At 41.3% G+C, this 18,493-nt stretch overlaps 1 protein-coding gene across 2 annotated transcripts in view; it reads right to left on the reverse strand.

Moving 5' to 3' along the window:
• CAPN7 (calpain 7) overlaps positions 1 to 6,408 on the reverse strand; it is a 35,293-nt gene extending 28,885 nt beyond the window's left edge. Inside the window, exons 1-2 of one of the 2 annotated variants that reach the window (XM_019725973.3) lie at positions 6,042 to 6,408; positions 3,386 to 3,494 (exon numbers count right to left, since the gene is read on the reverse strand). In XM_019725973.3, the coding sequence (XP_019581532.2) occupies positions 3,386 to 3,494; positions 6,042 to 6,143 (211 nt within the window). In that variant the 5' untranslated portion in view covers positions 6,144 to 6,408. The remainder of the gene's footprint in view (positions 1 to 3,385; positions 3,495 to 6,041) is intronic. The other variant, XM_074312825.2, reaches the window with a different exon arrangement.
• Between the last annotated feature and the right edge of the window lie 12,085 nt (positions 6,409 to 18,493).

The following is an 18,493-nucleotide window of genomic DNA, read 5'->3' on the forward strand; positions in this document are numbered from 1 at the left end:
CATTATGATAAATTTCCTGCTGTTTCCTATTTTTGTCTGCTCTTTGAAGTAAGTGTTTCTGTTTGTATTTAATATAAAGATATGCATCTACAAGGGACTTGTATCCAGAAGACAGAGGGTGCCAAAAAAAATGTATACACATTTTAAGAAAGGAAAACTATACTAAAATTACAATACTCAATATACACCAATAACAAAAGACGAATGAATACAAGTCACGTTTGACTCCTGCTATTATAATAGGTGCTCAAAGTGGTTACCATCAGAGTCCAGACACTTCTGAGTACGGTGAACTCCTGCTTGAGCATAGATAACATCTCTTAAGATGTGTATACATTCTTTTGGCACCCCCGGTATATAAAGATCGCTTACAACTCAACAATAAAAAGACAGCTCCAATTAAATGATCAATTCTATCATCAACTTGTGTCAACTTAACTGGATCACTGGATGCCCAGATAATTGGCTAAACTTGATTTCTAGATATGTCTGTGAAGGTGTTTCTGAATGAAATTAGCATTTGAATTGGCTGGAAAAGCAGACTGCCTTCCCTAAAGTAGGAGGGCATCATATAATCCATTGAGGACCTGAATAGAATAGGCAAAGGAAGGAAGAATTTGCACTCTGCCTGTCTGCTTTTCCTGCCCTTGACCAAGGCCTTACATCATTAGTTCCCCACTGGTTTTCAGGCCTTTGGACTTGAACTCAACTACCTCACTGGCTTTCCTGGGTCTCTAGCCGACGGAGGGCAGACAGTGGGACTTCTTTGCCTCCATAATCGCATAAGCCAATTCCTCATAATAAATCTCTTTACACTGTTCTGTTTCTCAGGAGAACCATGATATACAATAAGCAAAGGATCTGTATAGCTATTTTTCCAAAGAAGCTATTCAAATGGACAACTGGTACATGAAAAGATGCTCAACATCATTAGCTATCAGGGAGATGCATACCAAAACCACAATGAAATGCCACTTTATACCCACTAGAATGGCTAAAATAATAAGTACTAATAAGGATGTGAAGGAAATGGAACCTTCATACATTGTTGGTAGAATTATAAAATGATGTGGTCACTTTGCAAACTAGTTTAGCAGTTCATCAAAAACTTAAGACATAAAGCTACCATTATGACCCAGCAATTCCACTCCTGGGTATATATCCAAGAGAACTGAAAACATATGTTCATACAAAAACTGACACACAAAAATTTAACAGCATTCATTATTCATTATAGCCAAAAGGTGGAAACAAGCTAAAATCCATCAACTGATGAACAGATAAACAAAGTATGGTGTATTGATACGATGGCACATTATTCAGCCATAAAAAGGAACGAAACACTCATACACGCTACAACATGGATATACCTTGAAAACATTATGCTAAATGAAAGAAGCCAGACACAATAGACCACATAATGGACGATTCCATTTACATGAAATGTCCAGAACAGGAGACAGAAAATAGATTAGCAGTTGCTAGGAGCTAGGGAGTGGGAGGAATAGGTAATGACTGCTAATGGATGAGAAGTTTCCTTTGGGGGTGACAAAAAATGTTGTAAAATTAGATACTGGTGATGGCTGCACAACTCTGGGAATATACTAAAAACCCCTGAATTGTACACTATAAAAAAGGTGCATTTTACAGTATGTTACTTATAACTCAATAAAACTGTTACTGTTTTAAAAGCTTTACATTTTGTTTGTCTCTTAAAGATATATGGTGATCTTTTAAAAACTTTAACCCTAGGTAACACCTCTTTGAAGTATGTACTAATCCCATTTATAAAATGAAACCAAAACTCAAAAATGTTAAAATATCTAGCTCAGCATTTCTCAACCTTGGCACCACTGACATTTTCAACAAGGTAATTCTTTGCTGTGGACTGTCCTGTACATTGCAGGATTTTTAACAAGATCCCTGGCCTCTACCCAACTAGATGACAGAAGTATACTCCTCGCCTCCCCCTATTGTAAAAACCAAAAATCTCTAGAGACATTGCCAAATGTCTCCTGGGGGCAAAATAGCTCCCAGTTGAGAATGACTGATCTAGCCTAAGATTTCATAGCTACAAGTAGGAGGGTAGAGACTCAGGTCTTTTAATTCCAAGTCTTGAGTTCTTTATTCTACACTGGTAAATTTCAAACTGTGTTACTCTTCCCAGCCAAAAGCCAACTCATCTCTCAAAAGTCTCTTGATTGTTAGCAGGTTTTATCTGCTTTAAAAATTGGGTTTCTGAATAAGATTTTTATTTGATAAATGTCTCTTCTGCTTAAAATAATAATTAAAGAAACCATTTAATTCTCTACAGATTACACTCAATTTCTTGAACAAAATTGGTCAAAAAGCTGGCAAAATAATTAAGGTACATTATGCTTTAAAATTCCTTCTTGAGCTTTTACTTCTGTTTCACTGGCAAGTTTTTATTCTTTCAAGAGATTAGGGCTGTCTCATTCTGTGCCTCAGTATCACATTTATAGATATCACAATTATATATTTAAGAATCTCATTACTTGGTTGGGAAAATGAAGTACCTTTGAATTCCACTGATCAAATCTACTTTATCCTAACTATGGGCTTATATCTATTCAGAATGAGTGGTGAATGTAGCACAGTGTATCAGGCAATGCTGAATGAGGAAAGATTCCTCTAAGTTGCTTGTGGCTTTACTATACGCCCACAGAAAAAAAAGTGTTAAGAAGGAGGCCTTACTGAGATGAATGCATTTCTAAAACAAAATGTCAATAGGTGGTCATTTTCTTTGCTATCCATGTGAATAGCAGATTTTGACAGAAACTACTCACCTCTAACAAAACTGTGATCATTAAGCCCTGTGTATATGTTTTACAGCATTTGCCATGCTATTTACAAAAATAAATACAAGGTGTTCCAGGTTTCTGCTTACATGTCTCTTTTCCAAGATCCATTGGTTTAAAAAAAGAGTTTAGCTAAGACCTTGAGGTCGATGATTCTGATACAGAACAGACTGTGAACCTCCTGTTGAAGTCTTTAAACACTGACTAGCAGTCATTTAATCTTAGTATCAGGAGGCATGTGACAGGATATTTAAAAAGCAGATTTTAATAGGGTCCTAATCCTGACTCTGCCAATGATACACTGTCTGAATGTAAATAATTCACCATCTCTGTACCTCTGGGAAATTACAAGATTGGACTATAATATCTCTATGGCTCTTCTTCACAGATCACTTATTTCCATATTATGATGTTTAAAGATGTGGTTACCAAAAGAGGAATGAGCAGCAAGAGTGAGAATCAATATTCAAAGACAAGAAGGAAAGAGAAACATAGGGGGAAAAGATGTGATGGGAGAAAAGAAAAAAAAAAAAATGCAGTGACAAGTTTAGTAGTCCTTTACTAACCTGCTGAATGTAAAGCCTGAACTCTTTCCAGATACTCATTTATTTTTTCTTGAATGTGTTCTAGACTTGATCCTGCCATCTCAGCATAAATTAAGGCTTGTGCAGCTTCCTAAAAATAAAGCATTCAAAGGAATTACAATTTGAATTTTCTTTACCAATTTCTAACTCACCTATTGGTTTCTACGAATGGAAAAACAAGAATGTCTTTTAAGATGTTAGTAACTTTTTCATAAAGTGATGAGTTATATAATCCCCTAATACCTTTTCTTCAGTTCTCAGTACTCTGAATTTTCTCATACTGTTGAAAATTTACATAGTCAAACAGGAGGGATTGATTATTATAAACATTTTCTTAGAATAGCTGTGGTTTATGTTTTCTGTTTTCCTTTTTCTTTATGCAATAGATCAGACTGAAAATTATATACCTTAAAAAGGTGAACTGAGCATTAAAAACATTAGAACAAATAATAACCAATAAAATAAAATTAAATGTCAAGGAAAGATAAGAAATTATAAAAGATAAATATCTCATAGTGGAAAGAAAATCTTTTCTTCCACAGAAAATACCGTCAAAGGGTGACATATTTTACAGTAGATTTCAGTTGTATGAAATCAACTCATTTTAATTAAGAAAACATGGATTCATCTTCCAGTTATTCGTTCCATAACTTCCACAGCTGTTATGATGTGGCTAGTGAGGAAGCGCCTCCATTCTCCCATCACCATTCCAGGAATGTGACCAATACCCCACCACCAAGAAGGACCAGAGAGAGATTTCTCCAAGTAACAACACCATCTCTGCAGTAACCTAAGCGTGTGCACTTCATGGAGCCTCATGCCTAACTGTCTGGATCCCAAGAAGCCATCTATTGAGCATCGCTTTTTGAATCCAGTTATTGGTGCAAGAGTTGTTTCATTCGACCTAACAAAACGAGTAAGAAGAGTCAGTTTCGATACAAATGGAAATTCCGTCTAAAGGCTGTGTTGGTAGAAATGATGTAATTTTCTCAGGTTCTGTAACTCAGATATTTAAGGGGAGGAAAATATAACTTTACATGTAAACATTAAATATTGTTATCTTAGGTACCACTATTATCTAAATGTATTATAGCTACACTTAACTTCAATGAACTGTTGTAATATGTTATGTGTATAAATACATATTTTACCCCTTAAATTATCTTGCACATATAGATTTTCAAATAATTATCTTGCTTGAAAGAAATAAAGCTAATATTTAAAATTGCTGACATCAATTTTATTTTACTCATTTCATTTACATTTGAAAGTGACTAACAAGGAATCCCTTATAAAACAACATTAAGACAGTAAACAATATTTCATAAAGTTTATATAAATAGTTCCCAGAAACACAACCACTTCTGACTTTCTCAAGGGTAAAAAAATCTTCATAATGCGATGCATGTAATCCTATAACAAAACAAGAGGCACCTGAATAGTATTTCTTTTGCTTTAGAAAAATCTATTTTAATCTATGAATATGAATCAGTTATTTCATAGAACTAAAAAAACCAGAATTTTACTTTTACATAAATACCATCTTCATAAAACTGTCCCAAGAAAAGTCCAAAAGAAATGATTCTGAAACAAATCAGAAGTCTCTAAATATGGATTATAAAATGAAGGCAATAAAATGTTAATCTGAGAAAAGCAATCCACACATTACTGATGGTATATAAATTCATGGAAAAAAAAGTACTACTACTGTATTTTCAAACTCTGACATTCTTTCTAAAAGAAATAGTGATAATATAATAAAGATACAACTACCTTCACAAGGAGGTAGAGGGCATAGCTAAAGTTGGAGGGATGTATTTGCAAATCCTCAGGATTGGAGAGCAGAGAATGGACTGAGGAAGCTCATACTCTGATTTAATACTTCTGCCCCGAGTAATTTATCCAAAAGAAATATCAAAGAAATGTGTAAAGCATTAGTTATAAGGATAGTAACTGCACCATTACTTATGACGCTAAAAAAACTAGAATGAACCTAAATTCTCAATACAGTTTGTAACTAAATTATGGTACATCCACATAATGGAATGCTATGCATCTATTAAGATTATAGAAGTAAATTTAATGACTTGAAAAAAGTTCAAATTAAAACAGCTTAAAAATAGTATAAACTGTATGATCCAAGTTTGTTTTAAAAAAGGTGTGTACACACACGCGTAGAAAAACAAACACAGAAATAACTATACATCAAATGCTAGGGTAAGAGACGTTTTCTTTCTTCAGTTTACTTTTTATTTATTTTCTTCCACGAACATACATTATCTTAGTGTATATTAGAGACCACGTCCCAGTAGCCATAAATCAGAACCAAGTGACAGAATTACCTAGTTACTAACTACCCTACCTAACTAGTGCCGCCATAACCAGCTCAACAACGGTGGGCACTTGCAGTCAAGACTGCAACCAGAGAAGTGGTCGCTCCAAAGCTAAGACCAACCAAACCTCCTCCTAGCGACAGAAGCCCAGATGGGCGTGGGACCAGCCAGGTCGCTTCTCCCCCGAAACGGAGAGCAGGAGGAGCAGGAAGAGGTTAAAAAGCAAAGCCAAGTGGGCCTGGCAGCCTGGGCACCTGGACCCCACCCCTTGGCCGCAACGATCGAAGCGGCGCTCCCAGGATTACCTTGTAATAAAACACGGCCTCACAGTAGCGACCTTCGTGGTCGCGCTGCACTGCCAGCCGGGCGAACTGCACGGCGTCCCGCTCCAGCGCTGTCGAGTCCATGGCGCCGAGGCCTCGCACGGGGGGAGGGAGCGATGCCCTGTCACAGCAAGACTCTTCGCGGACCGCAGCGCGCCCGGGATCGGGGCAGGGACGCTGGAGCGCCACAGAAGGAGCAGCAAAGTTTACTTTCGGCGATTGAGGAAGGAAAGCGGGCCTTCCCGACTCTGGCCGGCCGCGATGCCGCGCCCCCCTCGGCGCAGCCCCAGATCCCAGCCTGCGGGGCCGCCCCACTTAGCGGCCTCTCGCATCCCCCGCCCCGCCCACTGGCCGTACTGCGCAGGCGCAGCCCGGCCCACGGGAATTTCTCGGGGCTGGGGCGGCGAAGGACCGACTCACTGGAGTACGTGGAAGTGGGCGGGGGCAGGCCTGCTGAGTGCCGCGTGCACGTGATCGCCAAGGCGCCCCGGGATTGGGCGATTGAAAGAAGAATCAGAGCAATGGATATCACCGCTGTTTGGTTGGAGGTGGTAAGGCAGCTGGAGTCTGTGGCTGGAAACACGAGAGGAGGAGTTCTGTGTCTGTCTGTCTGTCTGTCTATCTATGTAAAATAAAGTTCATTCTATTTAGCAGTTACCGTATGGCTTCATCGGATCCTTATATAGATTGAAGCTACCTTTTAGCTAAGCAAACTTTGGGGTATATTCCTATGTGTTAAAATATTTTTCTATTTTATCGTTCTATAAATTATTTAGTCATTACTCAATAATTCCAATCTATGCATAAAAATAAGATAAAAGGAAAACAAAAGATGGAAAGTGTCATGTGTGGTGTCATGCAGTGTCTCAGCTCCCGCTCCCCACATAAGAATGCAGGACATGGTGAGGCCAAAAAGGAACACCCACAGAGCCAGAGATAGGGGAGTCATACCACTATATTCTCGCTGGTGGCTGGGTTGGAGACACAGGGAGCAAACATCTGCCAGTATCCCAACAAGGGGTCTTCCTGCACCTCATTCTTGCTGGCAGCTGGGTGAGACACACAGGAAGTAGTAGCCACATGATGCTGAATCTGCTATCCACTTTTCTGCCAACCAACCAGTGCAGCTATGGCAATTATATCAATGGCTAGTTGGCTAACTGGTTACAGCTGATGGCCAACCAGTCACAGCTGACGGAAAATTGGTACTGTATCTATCAATCCACCAATCTTACACTTTTAGTTTTCACTGAACAATGTAGAGAATTCAGAATTTTTCATTTGTACCATAAAAGCAAAGACAAGAAACCTGACAGAGAAAGTCATGTCACAATTTTTGTTACAATTTTCTAGGTTTGCAAGCCTTGAGCATATTCCCTAACATCTCTATACCTCAATTTTCTCGTCTAAATGGGGCTAAATGGACCAAGATAAATGAAGATAGTACCTACCTCATAAGGTTTTTGGAAGATTGAACAAAATAATTTAGCACACTGCCTGGCATACATGAGATGTTTGACAAAGTTATATTGTCATGCAGGGTGTCATGGGGGGGGTCTCTGGTCCCTGCTCCCTACATAAGAACGAAGGACATGGTGAGGCCAAAAAGGAACACCCATGGAGCCATAGACAGGGGAGTCATACCGCTATAGTCTCGCTTGCAGCTGGGTTGGAGACACAGGAAGCAGGAGCCACACGATCCGCAACCTGTCGTCTGCTTCTCTGCCAACCAAACAACCTCACATGCTAACTGCAATCCACAATCCACACTCCGCTTGCCAGCCACCATCCGCTGCTAGAGTAGCCACGGCAGTTATATTAGTGGCCAATGGTTCACTGGTTACAGCTGACAGCCAACCAGCCACAGCTGATGGCTGTCCAATTACAGTTGATGGTTATTTTACTATCCGAGTGAGCACCTTTCCATGTGAGGGCAAGAGCCTGGAAACTCTACTCCTGGCTCTGTCCCCACATATATACTGCAACACTTGACTCTGCTCTTTTCTGATTGTTTCAGGAGATGATGTGTCAATGCAAAGGCAGAAGGTATGGTCCTGGCACAGTCTTGCCTCTGAGATGCTTGGGATTCCACTTTCTGGAGACTGATCATTCTGAGGGAAAAAAAGCAACAAGAGCGTCATCCGAAGAACCCCTTTATTAACAGGCAATGAGAGTGTTTGTCGGGTCCTTTTCTTACAGTCTATAAGTGCAGGTCCTCAATTCTTTGTTGCATCCATGGAGCCAGATGTGTTTCAGAATTTGGAATTCACAGAGAACAACTCCCTGAGAGTAGGACTGAGTCCTGGTAAGGAACTGAAAGCTATAGCCAGCTGGATTTCAGAATAAGTACGGATTATTGCTATGTGCCTCCCTTCCCCAGCCTCTTTTGAATAGGATTTTCTATAGTGATCATCCTATATCTTACCCCATAGTAGGTTGGGTGTATGGTGGTGGCAGTGGAGATGGGGGGAAGCAGATTACTTATCTCTGTAGTGAACAGTTCTCCACTCAAGAGGTGTAATATTAAAGAAGCTGCACCCAATGAATCGCACCCGAGGAGTCTCATCCATACTTGAACCTGATATAGATGACAAGCTCAAGCTGATTGTTGTGCGGGGAGGCCTGCAGGGTCTCTGGTCCCGCTCCCCACATAACGCAGGATATGGTGAGGCCAAAAAGGAACACCCACGGAGCCATAGGTAGGGGAGTCATACCACTATATTCTCTCTGGCGGCACTATACTCTCACTGGAGGCTGGATCCACACTGTCCGCAAACCGCCATCCACGCTTGCCAGCCCAGCCACCATCTTCTTGCCAGCCCCCATTCTTCTCTTTTCTCTCTAGCGTAGCCACAGCAGTTATATTAGCGGCTAATTGGCTAACTGGCTACAGCTGACGGCCAATCAGCCACAGCTGACGGCCATCTACTACCCGAGCCAGCACTCCTCCACGTGAGGCCGAGAGCCTGTAAACTACTTTCTGGGGCTCTGCCCCCACACTGATGCTGTAATGGTTTGAGACAAGTTGCTTACATGGACCAGTTTCTATCCATATTCTGCAGCACATTTGTTGTGCTGGGGACCCTGCTTGCTGCGCCATTTGTCAGGCGGGGCGGCCTGCAGGGTCTCGGGTCCCGCTCCTCATATAAGAACGCAGGACATGGTGAAGCCAAAAAGGAACACCCACGGAGCCATAGATATGGGAGTCATACCACTATAGTCTCGCTGGCGGCTGGGTTGGAGAAACAGGAAACAGGAACCACACAATCCGCAACCCTAACTCTGCCACTTGCTAGCTCAGCCACCATCTTCTTGCTAGCCCCCATTTTCTGCTAGCATAGCCACGGCAGTTATATTATTGGCCAATGGCTCACTGGTTACAGCTGATGGCCAGCTAACCACAGCTGATGGCCATCTAATCACAGTTGATGGCCGTTTACTACACGAGTGAGCACCTTTCCACGTGAAGTTGAGAGCCTGGAAACTGCACTCCTGGCTCTGTCCCCACAACATTTCTCTGCCCCCCAGGAGTAGGCCTCTTCTTCCAATAAATTGCTGTGAAAGGATGAATATGCCTGTGGCAATCACACCCTCTGCAAAGAGATTTGAAATAATTCTCACTCAGCCTTCCAGGGCCTGGCGCCCTTACCTAAGTTTCTCAGTTCCTTCCTAATTCACTTTTTCTCAGCCCTAGAAGTAGTAGCTGCTTTCTGCAATTGCTACTTCTGTTGGACTGAGAACCCTTCAAAAAATTCCTTTTAGTAATTTAAGTACCTTTAAAGAGTTAGCATTTCTTCATGTTTCATTGTCCTATTCAAATTACTTAAATGGTTTCTATTTCCTAATAACTTCTAGCTCATGATTAAAATACGCTTTTATTACACTATGTAGTTAACTATGCCAACCACCTGTATGTAGTATCCAGAACAAAGAAAGAATACATTGTTTCTAGTAAAGAGGGTAAATAAACATTCTTGGGACTAGGTGACAAGATTTTCATTGTTTTGGTAGTTACAGCTTCCCCCTGGCTGACATCTAAAATAGTGTTTGTGGGGACAGAGCCAGGAGTGCAGTTTCCAGGCTCTTGGCCTCACGTGGAAAGGTGCTGGCTCAGGTAGTAAACGGCCATCAACTGTGATTGGATGGCCATCGGCTGTGGCTAGTTGGCCGTCAGCTGTAACCAGTGAGGCATTGGCTACTACTATAACCGCCGTGGCTACGCTGGCAGCAAATGGAGGCTAGCAAGAAAATGGTGGCTGAGCTAGCAAGTGTGGATTGCAGTTAGCACGGAGGATTGCAGCTAGCAAGTGAGGTTGGTTGGCAGAGAGAAGTGGACAGCACGTTGCGGATCGTGTGGCTCCTGCTTCCTGTATCTCCAATCCAGCCGCCAGCGAGAACATAGTGGTATGACTCCCCTACCTATGGCTCCGTGGGTGTTCCTTTTTGGCCTCACCATGTCCTGCATTCTTATGTGGGGAGCAGGAGCTGAGACCCCTCCTGACACCCAGCATGACAGTGTCCACAATCCCTTTCTGAAATTTAAAAGTGCTTACACTCTATAAATTCTTAGGTTAAATGCGTAATGATATCAAATTAAGAAAGCTTACAGTTTTCTGATGATCTGAAGTTGGTTTATTAAATAGAAATTAAAGATATGATTGTTTCCCCCTTTTCAAAGGAAATTATGTTTTGCTATAGCAGATATTCCTATTATCCAATGAGTGGAAGTTGTGTTGGTTTATACACAGCTTTTCCTAGGCATGGAGAGCTAGAGTGGTATGAGTAGAATTAGTAACATCAGCAGGAAATGAAAGGCAAAGCTCTTAGATACCTGCCAGCCAGGCAAGAGGAGCCTTTCACCTCAATTTTAAGAAGATGAACAATGAATGCCTATATGACTTGCACACTGGGGTCGTATAACTTCAGGAGGATTGTGAACACCGTGATATGAGATGCAGAATTTTGTTATGTACTTTTACCCTTGCAAAATGGTCCATCATTTTCAAGATCCCCAAAGAGGTCCATGACTACCTCCTGCCATCAGGCAAAATGAGGATGTATTCAGAGAACACTGGATGGGTTAGCCACATAGGTAAAACATCGTCTATGATTCTGCCTGCTGACAGAAGCAGTAATGGGGAGGACAACTGGTATGTATCAAGTGCCCATATCTTCATGAGTTTGAGGAAACAAACCAAAGTTTGGTATATAATGGTGATGAAAAGGAGGGGAGTTATATCCCAATAAAAAAGCAAAAATGAGGGGAGCTGGTGTCGCGTAACCACCTAGTCAGAATCTCAGAAGGAGACAGTTGTATTAATTCATGCTTTAAATACAAATATAATCCCCACCCTTTTTCTTTGACTTGAAAAAATACTGGGCCTCAGTGGCTCTCTTGGAGCAATTGTCTAGGGCTGAGCAGTGGCTGCCCAGGTTATGTGGGCCACACACTCTCTAGCTCGCTTCTTCCACCCAGCCTGCTTCTCACACTGACTTTCTTTGCCTGGAGGATGGAGTTAATGTGCCCTGAGGAGTTCCGGAGAGGTTTTCAGACTAGAAATTGTGCTCTGAATCTCTCCCAGTGCAAGGTTTATGGTAGGTGTTAAAGAAATGTTTACTATGAATAGATGAGTGACGAGTCCCTTCTCCGGCAACGTGCTGATACTCACATGTAGTTCTACAAGAAGACACAAGGTGGTGGTGTGCGCTCAGAAATCCACCTACCTTGGCAGAGCACCCACAAAAGATGAATTTGAACTTCCTGGTGTTCTTTACAGGCCAGACTTTGAATTCAGTTGGTTGTGAATATGTGCACATAACTTCTAATAATAATACCGTAATTTTACGTATGTCCTAATGTTTGTCTATCCACACACACATATGTAATAAAATATTTAAAATTAGAAGATAAGTAATTAGGATATATATAATACATATATATAATTAGGATATATATGATATGGATAAATATGGGATTAAGATGTATAATAGAATATATGTAGTTAAAATACACTTAAAATTAGCTATATAATTAAGGTATACATATGTAATTAGTATCTATTAAAATATAAAAATTAGAATATGTCTGACAATTAAGTTTGTGAACGTGCCACAATGTAAGCACACGGCGGCAAGTATATGAAATTAAGGTATATAATCAAATATATATGTAATATTTATAAACGATTAGGATATATAATTATGTTAAACCATATGAAATGATCATTTTCACCTTCAAAAACAGCACTTTTATATAGTTGAACCTAATGTTTCAAATGGGCTAAAGTTATTATAACTGTTCAAAAACAAAGCTCATCTTGTATTTTCTTTCCCTAGAATCTTCCATTCTCTGATTCTAATTCCAATGTCCCCAATCTGTCAATGACATGAAAAATTGGTCTTTTATCAGAATAAGTGAGCCAATATACAAACAAACCAAGGACCAACAGTTATTTTTGCTCTTCCCTTGTGGGAAGTCACGGGGCAGTGTTTGTGGGGAGGAAAATGATTTCATTTTCCCATGCGATGGGAAAGAAAGGAGATCACTGAAAGTTGACGTTTTCTGTAAGAAGTCAGGGATTGAAGCATCAGGGGTGGAGTCTGGAGGGGGTGTGGGAGCACCTCAGGGTCAATCACCTGTGCCCAGGTAACTCATTGTACCTTTGTCTCCTTACAAGATGTGTGAGATAGTGGAGCCTAGAAAAGCAGTGTTCAGACACACTGCAGGATCAAAAGCAAAGTAGCCAGAAGGGTTACAGAAAAAACAATTAGGAAGGAAGGAGGGAAGGAAGGAGGGAAGGAAGGAAGGAAGGAAGGAAGGAAGGAAGGAAGGAAGGAAGGAAGAAAGGAAGGAAGGGGGAAGCTTCAAGAACTTGGACCTGCACAGCAGACATGGATGGAACTGCAGGGAAGGAACTCACCCTGTCTTGGCATCGTTAGCATGATGTGCTCTCTCTCTCTGAGCACTGGAATTTCAAGGCCACGGAGCCATGGTCGAGTCGTGGCTGGAAACAGGCCTTGAGTTTCCCAGGTTTCCAGTGGTTCTCAAATTGTGTTCTCTGCATCAGTAGCACCTGCACCACCTGGGAACCTGTCAGAATGCAAATTCCAGGGCCCCACCCAGACCTACTGAATCAGAAACCCTGCGGGTGGAGCCCAGCAGTCTTGCTATGAACAGTGCCCCCCCACAAGTGATCCTGATTCAGCCAAAGTCTGAGAAGCACCCCTCTAAAGTCTCATTCTCATCATTTCCCCCACAGCCAGACCCAGTGAATCATGACCCTCCCAAGAGACTGGGCTCAGTGTTCTTGTCTCTAGTTGAACTTGAAACACCCCTCTCTTCTTCTCTGCTTTGCTCTAATTCTGCCTTTGGGATTCAACCCAAGCATCCCTTCCTTAGGGACAAGCGTGCGATTCCCAAAGCAACTTAGATGCTGCCCCTCTGGCTCCCCCAGTCCCTGCCTTACCTCTCTTCTCAGTGATTTCAAATGGTGCTTGAACTACGGGTGCGAGTCTTTTGCTTCCTACAAGGTAAACTGTTTTGTCCATTTTGTTTCAACCCTCAGTGCCTGGCCCAAGGAATTTAAAATATTTGTTGACTAAAATAATAAATGACCATCGCTTGGCTGGCAACTTTAAAAGAGTTATCATAATAATATGAATAAGAGGACGTAATATTTACTCAGTCCTTCCTATTGTTTTTTTTTTACTAATAAAAGATGGCTTATTTAGGTACAATTTACAAATAATAAAAGGTACATGTTTTTACGTGTACAGTTCCAGGAGTTTTGACAACTTTATACACCCCACGTAAACACCATTACTCCAGAAGGTTTCCCATCCCATGCTCCTTCTCAACTAATCTCCCGCCTGTCCAATTCTAGGCAAGCACTGACGTGCTTTCTGTCATTACGTGTTAATTTAGTCTTTCCTAGAGTTTTAGAAATACAGAATCACAGTTTGTATTCTTTGGTGCCTGACTTCTTTTGCTCAGAATAATGTGTTTGAGATACATCCATGTTAATTGTGGGCATCAGTAATTAATTCTATTTTTATTGCTGAGTGTCATTCTACTGCATGGATATAGCACACTTTGTTTATCCATTCTTGTGTGCGGACATTGTTTTCAGTTTTTGGCTATTAAAAATAAAACTGCTATGGACATTTGTGATCACACTTTGGGTGGAAATCCTTCCTGCTTTTTGAGTACTTTCGTACATATCGCCCTTCTGTGAAGGGAGCTTCACAGAACCTGAGAGATCTGTCAGGTGAGGGTCTGGCACATGTGACTCTCAACTGTTGAATGGAAGGATAAATATCCAAATACATCACTACCCATATGAAAGATGAGAACACTTCTCCGCTCAGTTCAGGGACTTGTTCAAGCCACATGGTGAATTCAAACCACCCGGGTCTTCTAAGACTAGGGCTCAGCCTAGGGTATAATGAAATGGAATGAAAGTTCTCAGCTGAATGCTTTGGAGCGATGGGGTGGAGAAGTCTCGCGTTGGCCTGTGGGGAGTTAATTCTTCCGGAACTTCTAGGCTGCATGAGTGGGGGTGCTGAGCAGGTTTCTGTGGTGGAGTCAACAGGAAGCCAGGCCAGTAGGTAAGAGGTGTGTCGCACAGGCTTGAGGAGAGGCCCTGTAGGTTCCATCAGCATGAAGGGGTCTGAATCCACAGAGAACTGGTGGCAGCAGCTGTCGTAAGATGGAGCCAAGAGGATCTGAAATGGTGCTTAGTAACGGTCTGAGACATTGTACACTGAGGGTATATTTGTGTATTGCATGTATATATAAAAATCCTAAAAAGTCAATTTTGTAAAAGATAAAAATGTGGAAATATGGTCTATGGAAGATATTTAAATTTCCCACTTCTCAGATATCCACACAAGTGAACTATTTGCCACTACTTTTCTTTGTCCTGGTCTTATAGTACTGCGTTCTCCTGAAAATAACACCTAACTGGAAAACAAGCCCTAGCATGATTTTTCAGGATGCTTGTAATATAAAATAAGCCCTACTGTATTTCCCCGAAAATAAGACCCAGTCTTATATTACTTTTTGCTCCAAAAGACACATTAGGGCTTATTTTATATTATGAGCGTCCTGAAAAATCATGCTATGGCTGGTTTTCCGGTCTTCAATGAATGTCTTCATTGTAAAGTGGAGTTAATAATGGTCCCTACCTTATAAGATTCTAGTAAGAATTCACTAAGTTAATATATGTAAAGTACATAGAGTAGTGCTAGCACATGGTAAACCTTAAGTGTGTGTAAGCTGTTGTTCTATTGACTATGCTAGATAATAAAGCACTCCAAAGTTAGTGGCATAAAACAACCACCATTTTGTTATGCTCATGGATTCTGTGGGCCAACAATTTGGAAAGGCACAGCAGGTACAGCTTGTCCATGCTCTGCAATATCTGAGGCCTCAACTGAGAAGACTCAAAGGCTGGGGGTGGCATGACAGCTGGAGCTGAAATCCTCTGAAGCTTGTTTTCTCACATGTATGGTGCCAGGGCTGGGGGGACTCAAAGACCAAGACCACTGACCAGAGTGCCTACACATGGTCTATTCATGTCACTTGGCTTCCTCACAGTATGATGGCCCAGGTGGACTTGTTACATGGTCGCATAGGGCTGCAACTGCTCAGAGCGTAAGGCCGAAGCCGCGTGGCCTTTTATGGTCTAGCCTTGGAAATCACAGTGTTTTTTCCCCCCACATTCTACTGGTTCCCATATAAGTAAGTTAAAAGGGGAGGGACTTCTTGCCAAGGGAGTGACAAGATAGGAGAGCATGTGGAGTGGAGACATTGCTGCAGCCATGTTTGGAAAACCCAGTCTACCAAAGTTCTTATTATCATTAATTCTTACAGGTGAACGAAGCAGGTCACTGTTCAAGTAGACCAACACGTTTAGTTTTTTTCTCTCTTTCCTTTTCTTGGTGACTAATATCCTCCAGTAAATTAGTTTCTAATAAAACGTTTCAGAGGCTTCATTCCAGGAAAGGATGACAAATTTCACCTTGCAAAGAATTGATTTTGTGTTTGCTTCGTGCTACAAAGTCACTTTATGAAAAGAAAAGAGTATATATATTGGCATCAGGGGATCTCAGGAAAGCTCAGTTCCACCCAGTTCTTTGTATTGCCCAGTTTCTCTTTTTCTGTTCACTGAGAGGGATGTTTTTTACTTTCTCTTCATCTTGGCCTGTTTATCTAAAGATTAAAAAGGCAAGGGGAAAGATTTAGGAGAGTCTTTTAACAATTGTATTCCTTTGAGCAAATAATTCCTAAGGGGTGAAAAGGTTAAAATTACAGAGGTTTTTCTGTTAGTCTATATAGAGTGAAACATTTAATTATCAATACACCCATGCTGACTTTGACATCGTTTGTTAGTGTGTTAAATTCAGTCTATTTAATAAACATTTACTGGGTGTTTACTACAAGTCATGCACTAGATTAAACATGGTAGATTCAAAGGAAAGACAACCATGTTTGCATGTAAAGAGGCTTCACTCTGGTGGCCCATGGCACACAGGTCCCCCTTAGAGATTATTCAGAGTGGTTCATTCTTGGAAATCCTGGTTGGGTTTAGTCTTAGCAGCACTGCTTTCTTCATAATATGACAACAAGGTTGGAGCCTCTGAGCCAGGATATTTGTCTAGGAGGCAGCAATGACTGAGGGTCTGGCTGTCTTTGCCTGGAGTGTGGGGAGGAAGAAGGTTGTTAAGAAGCAGTAGACGCAGTGGTCAGACATGTATAGGAACTGGCACACATGCCTGCCCACGTATGTGGGGGACTTCAATGTGCATCACCAAAAGATATGTGGGAAGGAGCAATGAAGTCCACATTAATACCACTCAAACGCCACGCTCGCTTTTTAAATTCTTGGTGGGTAAAATCTTCTAGAAAACTAGATACTTTTTCTCCCTTTATGAAGCATTGATCTGGTTTGGGCTAGCTTTGTTTCAAGGTTATCTTCTCAGGGGAAAAAAAGTTTTCAGGGACCCCCCATTTAGGAGGGAAAACTGAGTCCCAACTCCTTAGCGTGGCATACTAAGTGTGGCACCTCTGTGATCTGGCCCCAGCTTCTTTGTCTTACTCCGCAAGCCCCACTGCCCCTTGCACTGAATTACAAACATAGCCAGTCCTGTGAACTCATTCATTCTATTACCTCCAGGATTTTATCCAGGCTGTCCCTGCTGCCGAAATGCTTGCCACCACCGCTTCCCAATCACACCTGGCTAGATTCTCTTTCTTTAGGCTACCTCCTTCAGGAAGCCTTCCTTGAACACTCCCCATCTCCAAATGGATCAGGCTCTCCTCACCTTCTCCAGTGATGGAACTGATCAGACTACATCATAATTCCCTCTTTGCCTCTCAGTCTCCCCCACTGCTCAGGAAGTTCTTTGGGAGAAAAGTCTGCAATCTTTTTTGCCATTATTTCCCCAGTGCCTAGTAGATACTTGCCACAGAGGAATATTAAAGTACTTATTGGATGAAGGAAGAAAATTATATGTAAGATTTTTATAGTTTATTTACAGTTTTTACAGTTTATTACTAACATAATTAGGGGCAAAACCCAGTTCTTCTCAAGGGAATGAGGCGACAAGCCACAGACCGGGAGAAAATATTTGCAAAAGGCATATAGGATAAAAGACTGTTATCCAAAATATACAAAGAAGTCTTAAAACTCAACAATAGAACATGAACAACCTGATTAAAAAGTGGACAAAAGATCTGAACAAATAACCTCACCAAAGAAGAGGTACAAATGGCAAACAAGCATATGAAAAGACGGTCCACATCGAATGTCATTATGAAAATGCAAATTAAACAATGAGATTCCACTACACCTATCAGAATGGTGAAATTCTGTTATGGGTCAGGCACTGTGAAAATGCTTTTCTGACAGGATTTCCTTTAATTTTCACAATATCCTTGTGAGGATATTGCAGATTGTAATAAACTCAAATTGTAGCTGAGAAAACGAAGGCCCACAGAGGAGAAATGAATTGCCGAAGGTTATATACTTTGTCTTAGCCTGAGAAAGAGCATGAGCTCATCTGCAGGTAGTTTATTTTAGTAAGTGTTCTCAGGGGACATGAATGGAAGGAGGAAAAACTAATACAAGGCAGATTTCTTGAATTGGTCATCACTCGGGGCAAAGTACTGCTCAGTGCTTTCTCCCGGAATCTTTTGAGGAGCTAGCTGGAATGTTCCTCAGAATTGTTTGCCTGAAAGAGAAAAGTGACAAATTTGTTATGAGCTCTGGATTCCTGTGGTTACAGTTACTACAGGGATGTGTACCTATGTGTGAATGACATAAATTCCCACACTTGTCCCAAGCATCCTCTCTCTGCCTTAGAGAAGCCTTGGGACAGAGCCCGAGAGATAATCCGTGCAGCCAAGGCAAGCACCGTCACTTTACAGCTGA

This window comes from Rhinolophus sinicus, chromosome 5, assembly GCF_057876585.1.
Source record: "Rhinolophus sinicus isolate RSI-liver-muscle chromosome 5, RSI-T2T, whole genome shotgun sequence".
NCBI lineage: Eukaryota > Metazoa > Chordata > Mammalia > Chiroptera > Rhinolophidae > Rhinolophus > Rhinolophus sinicus.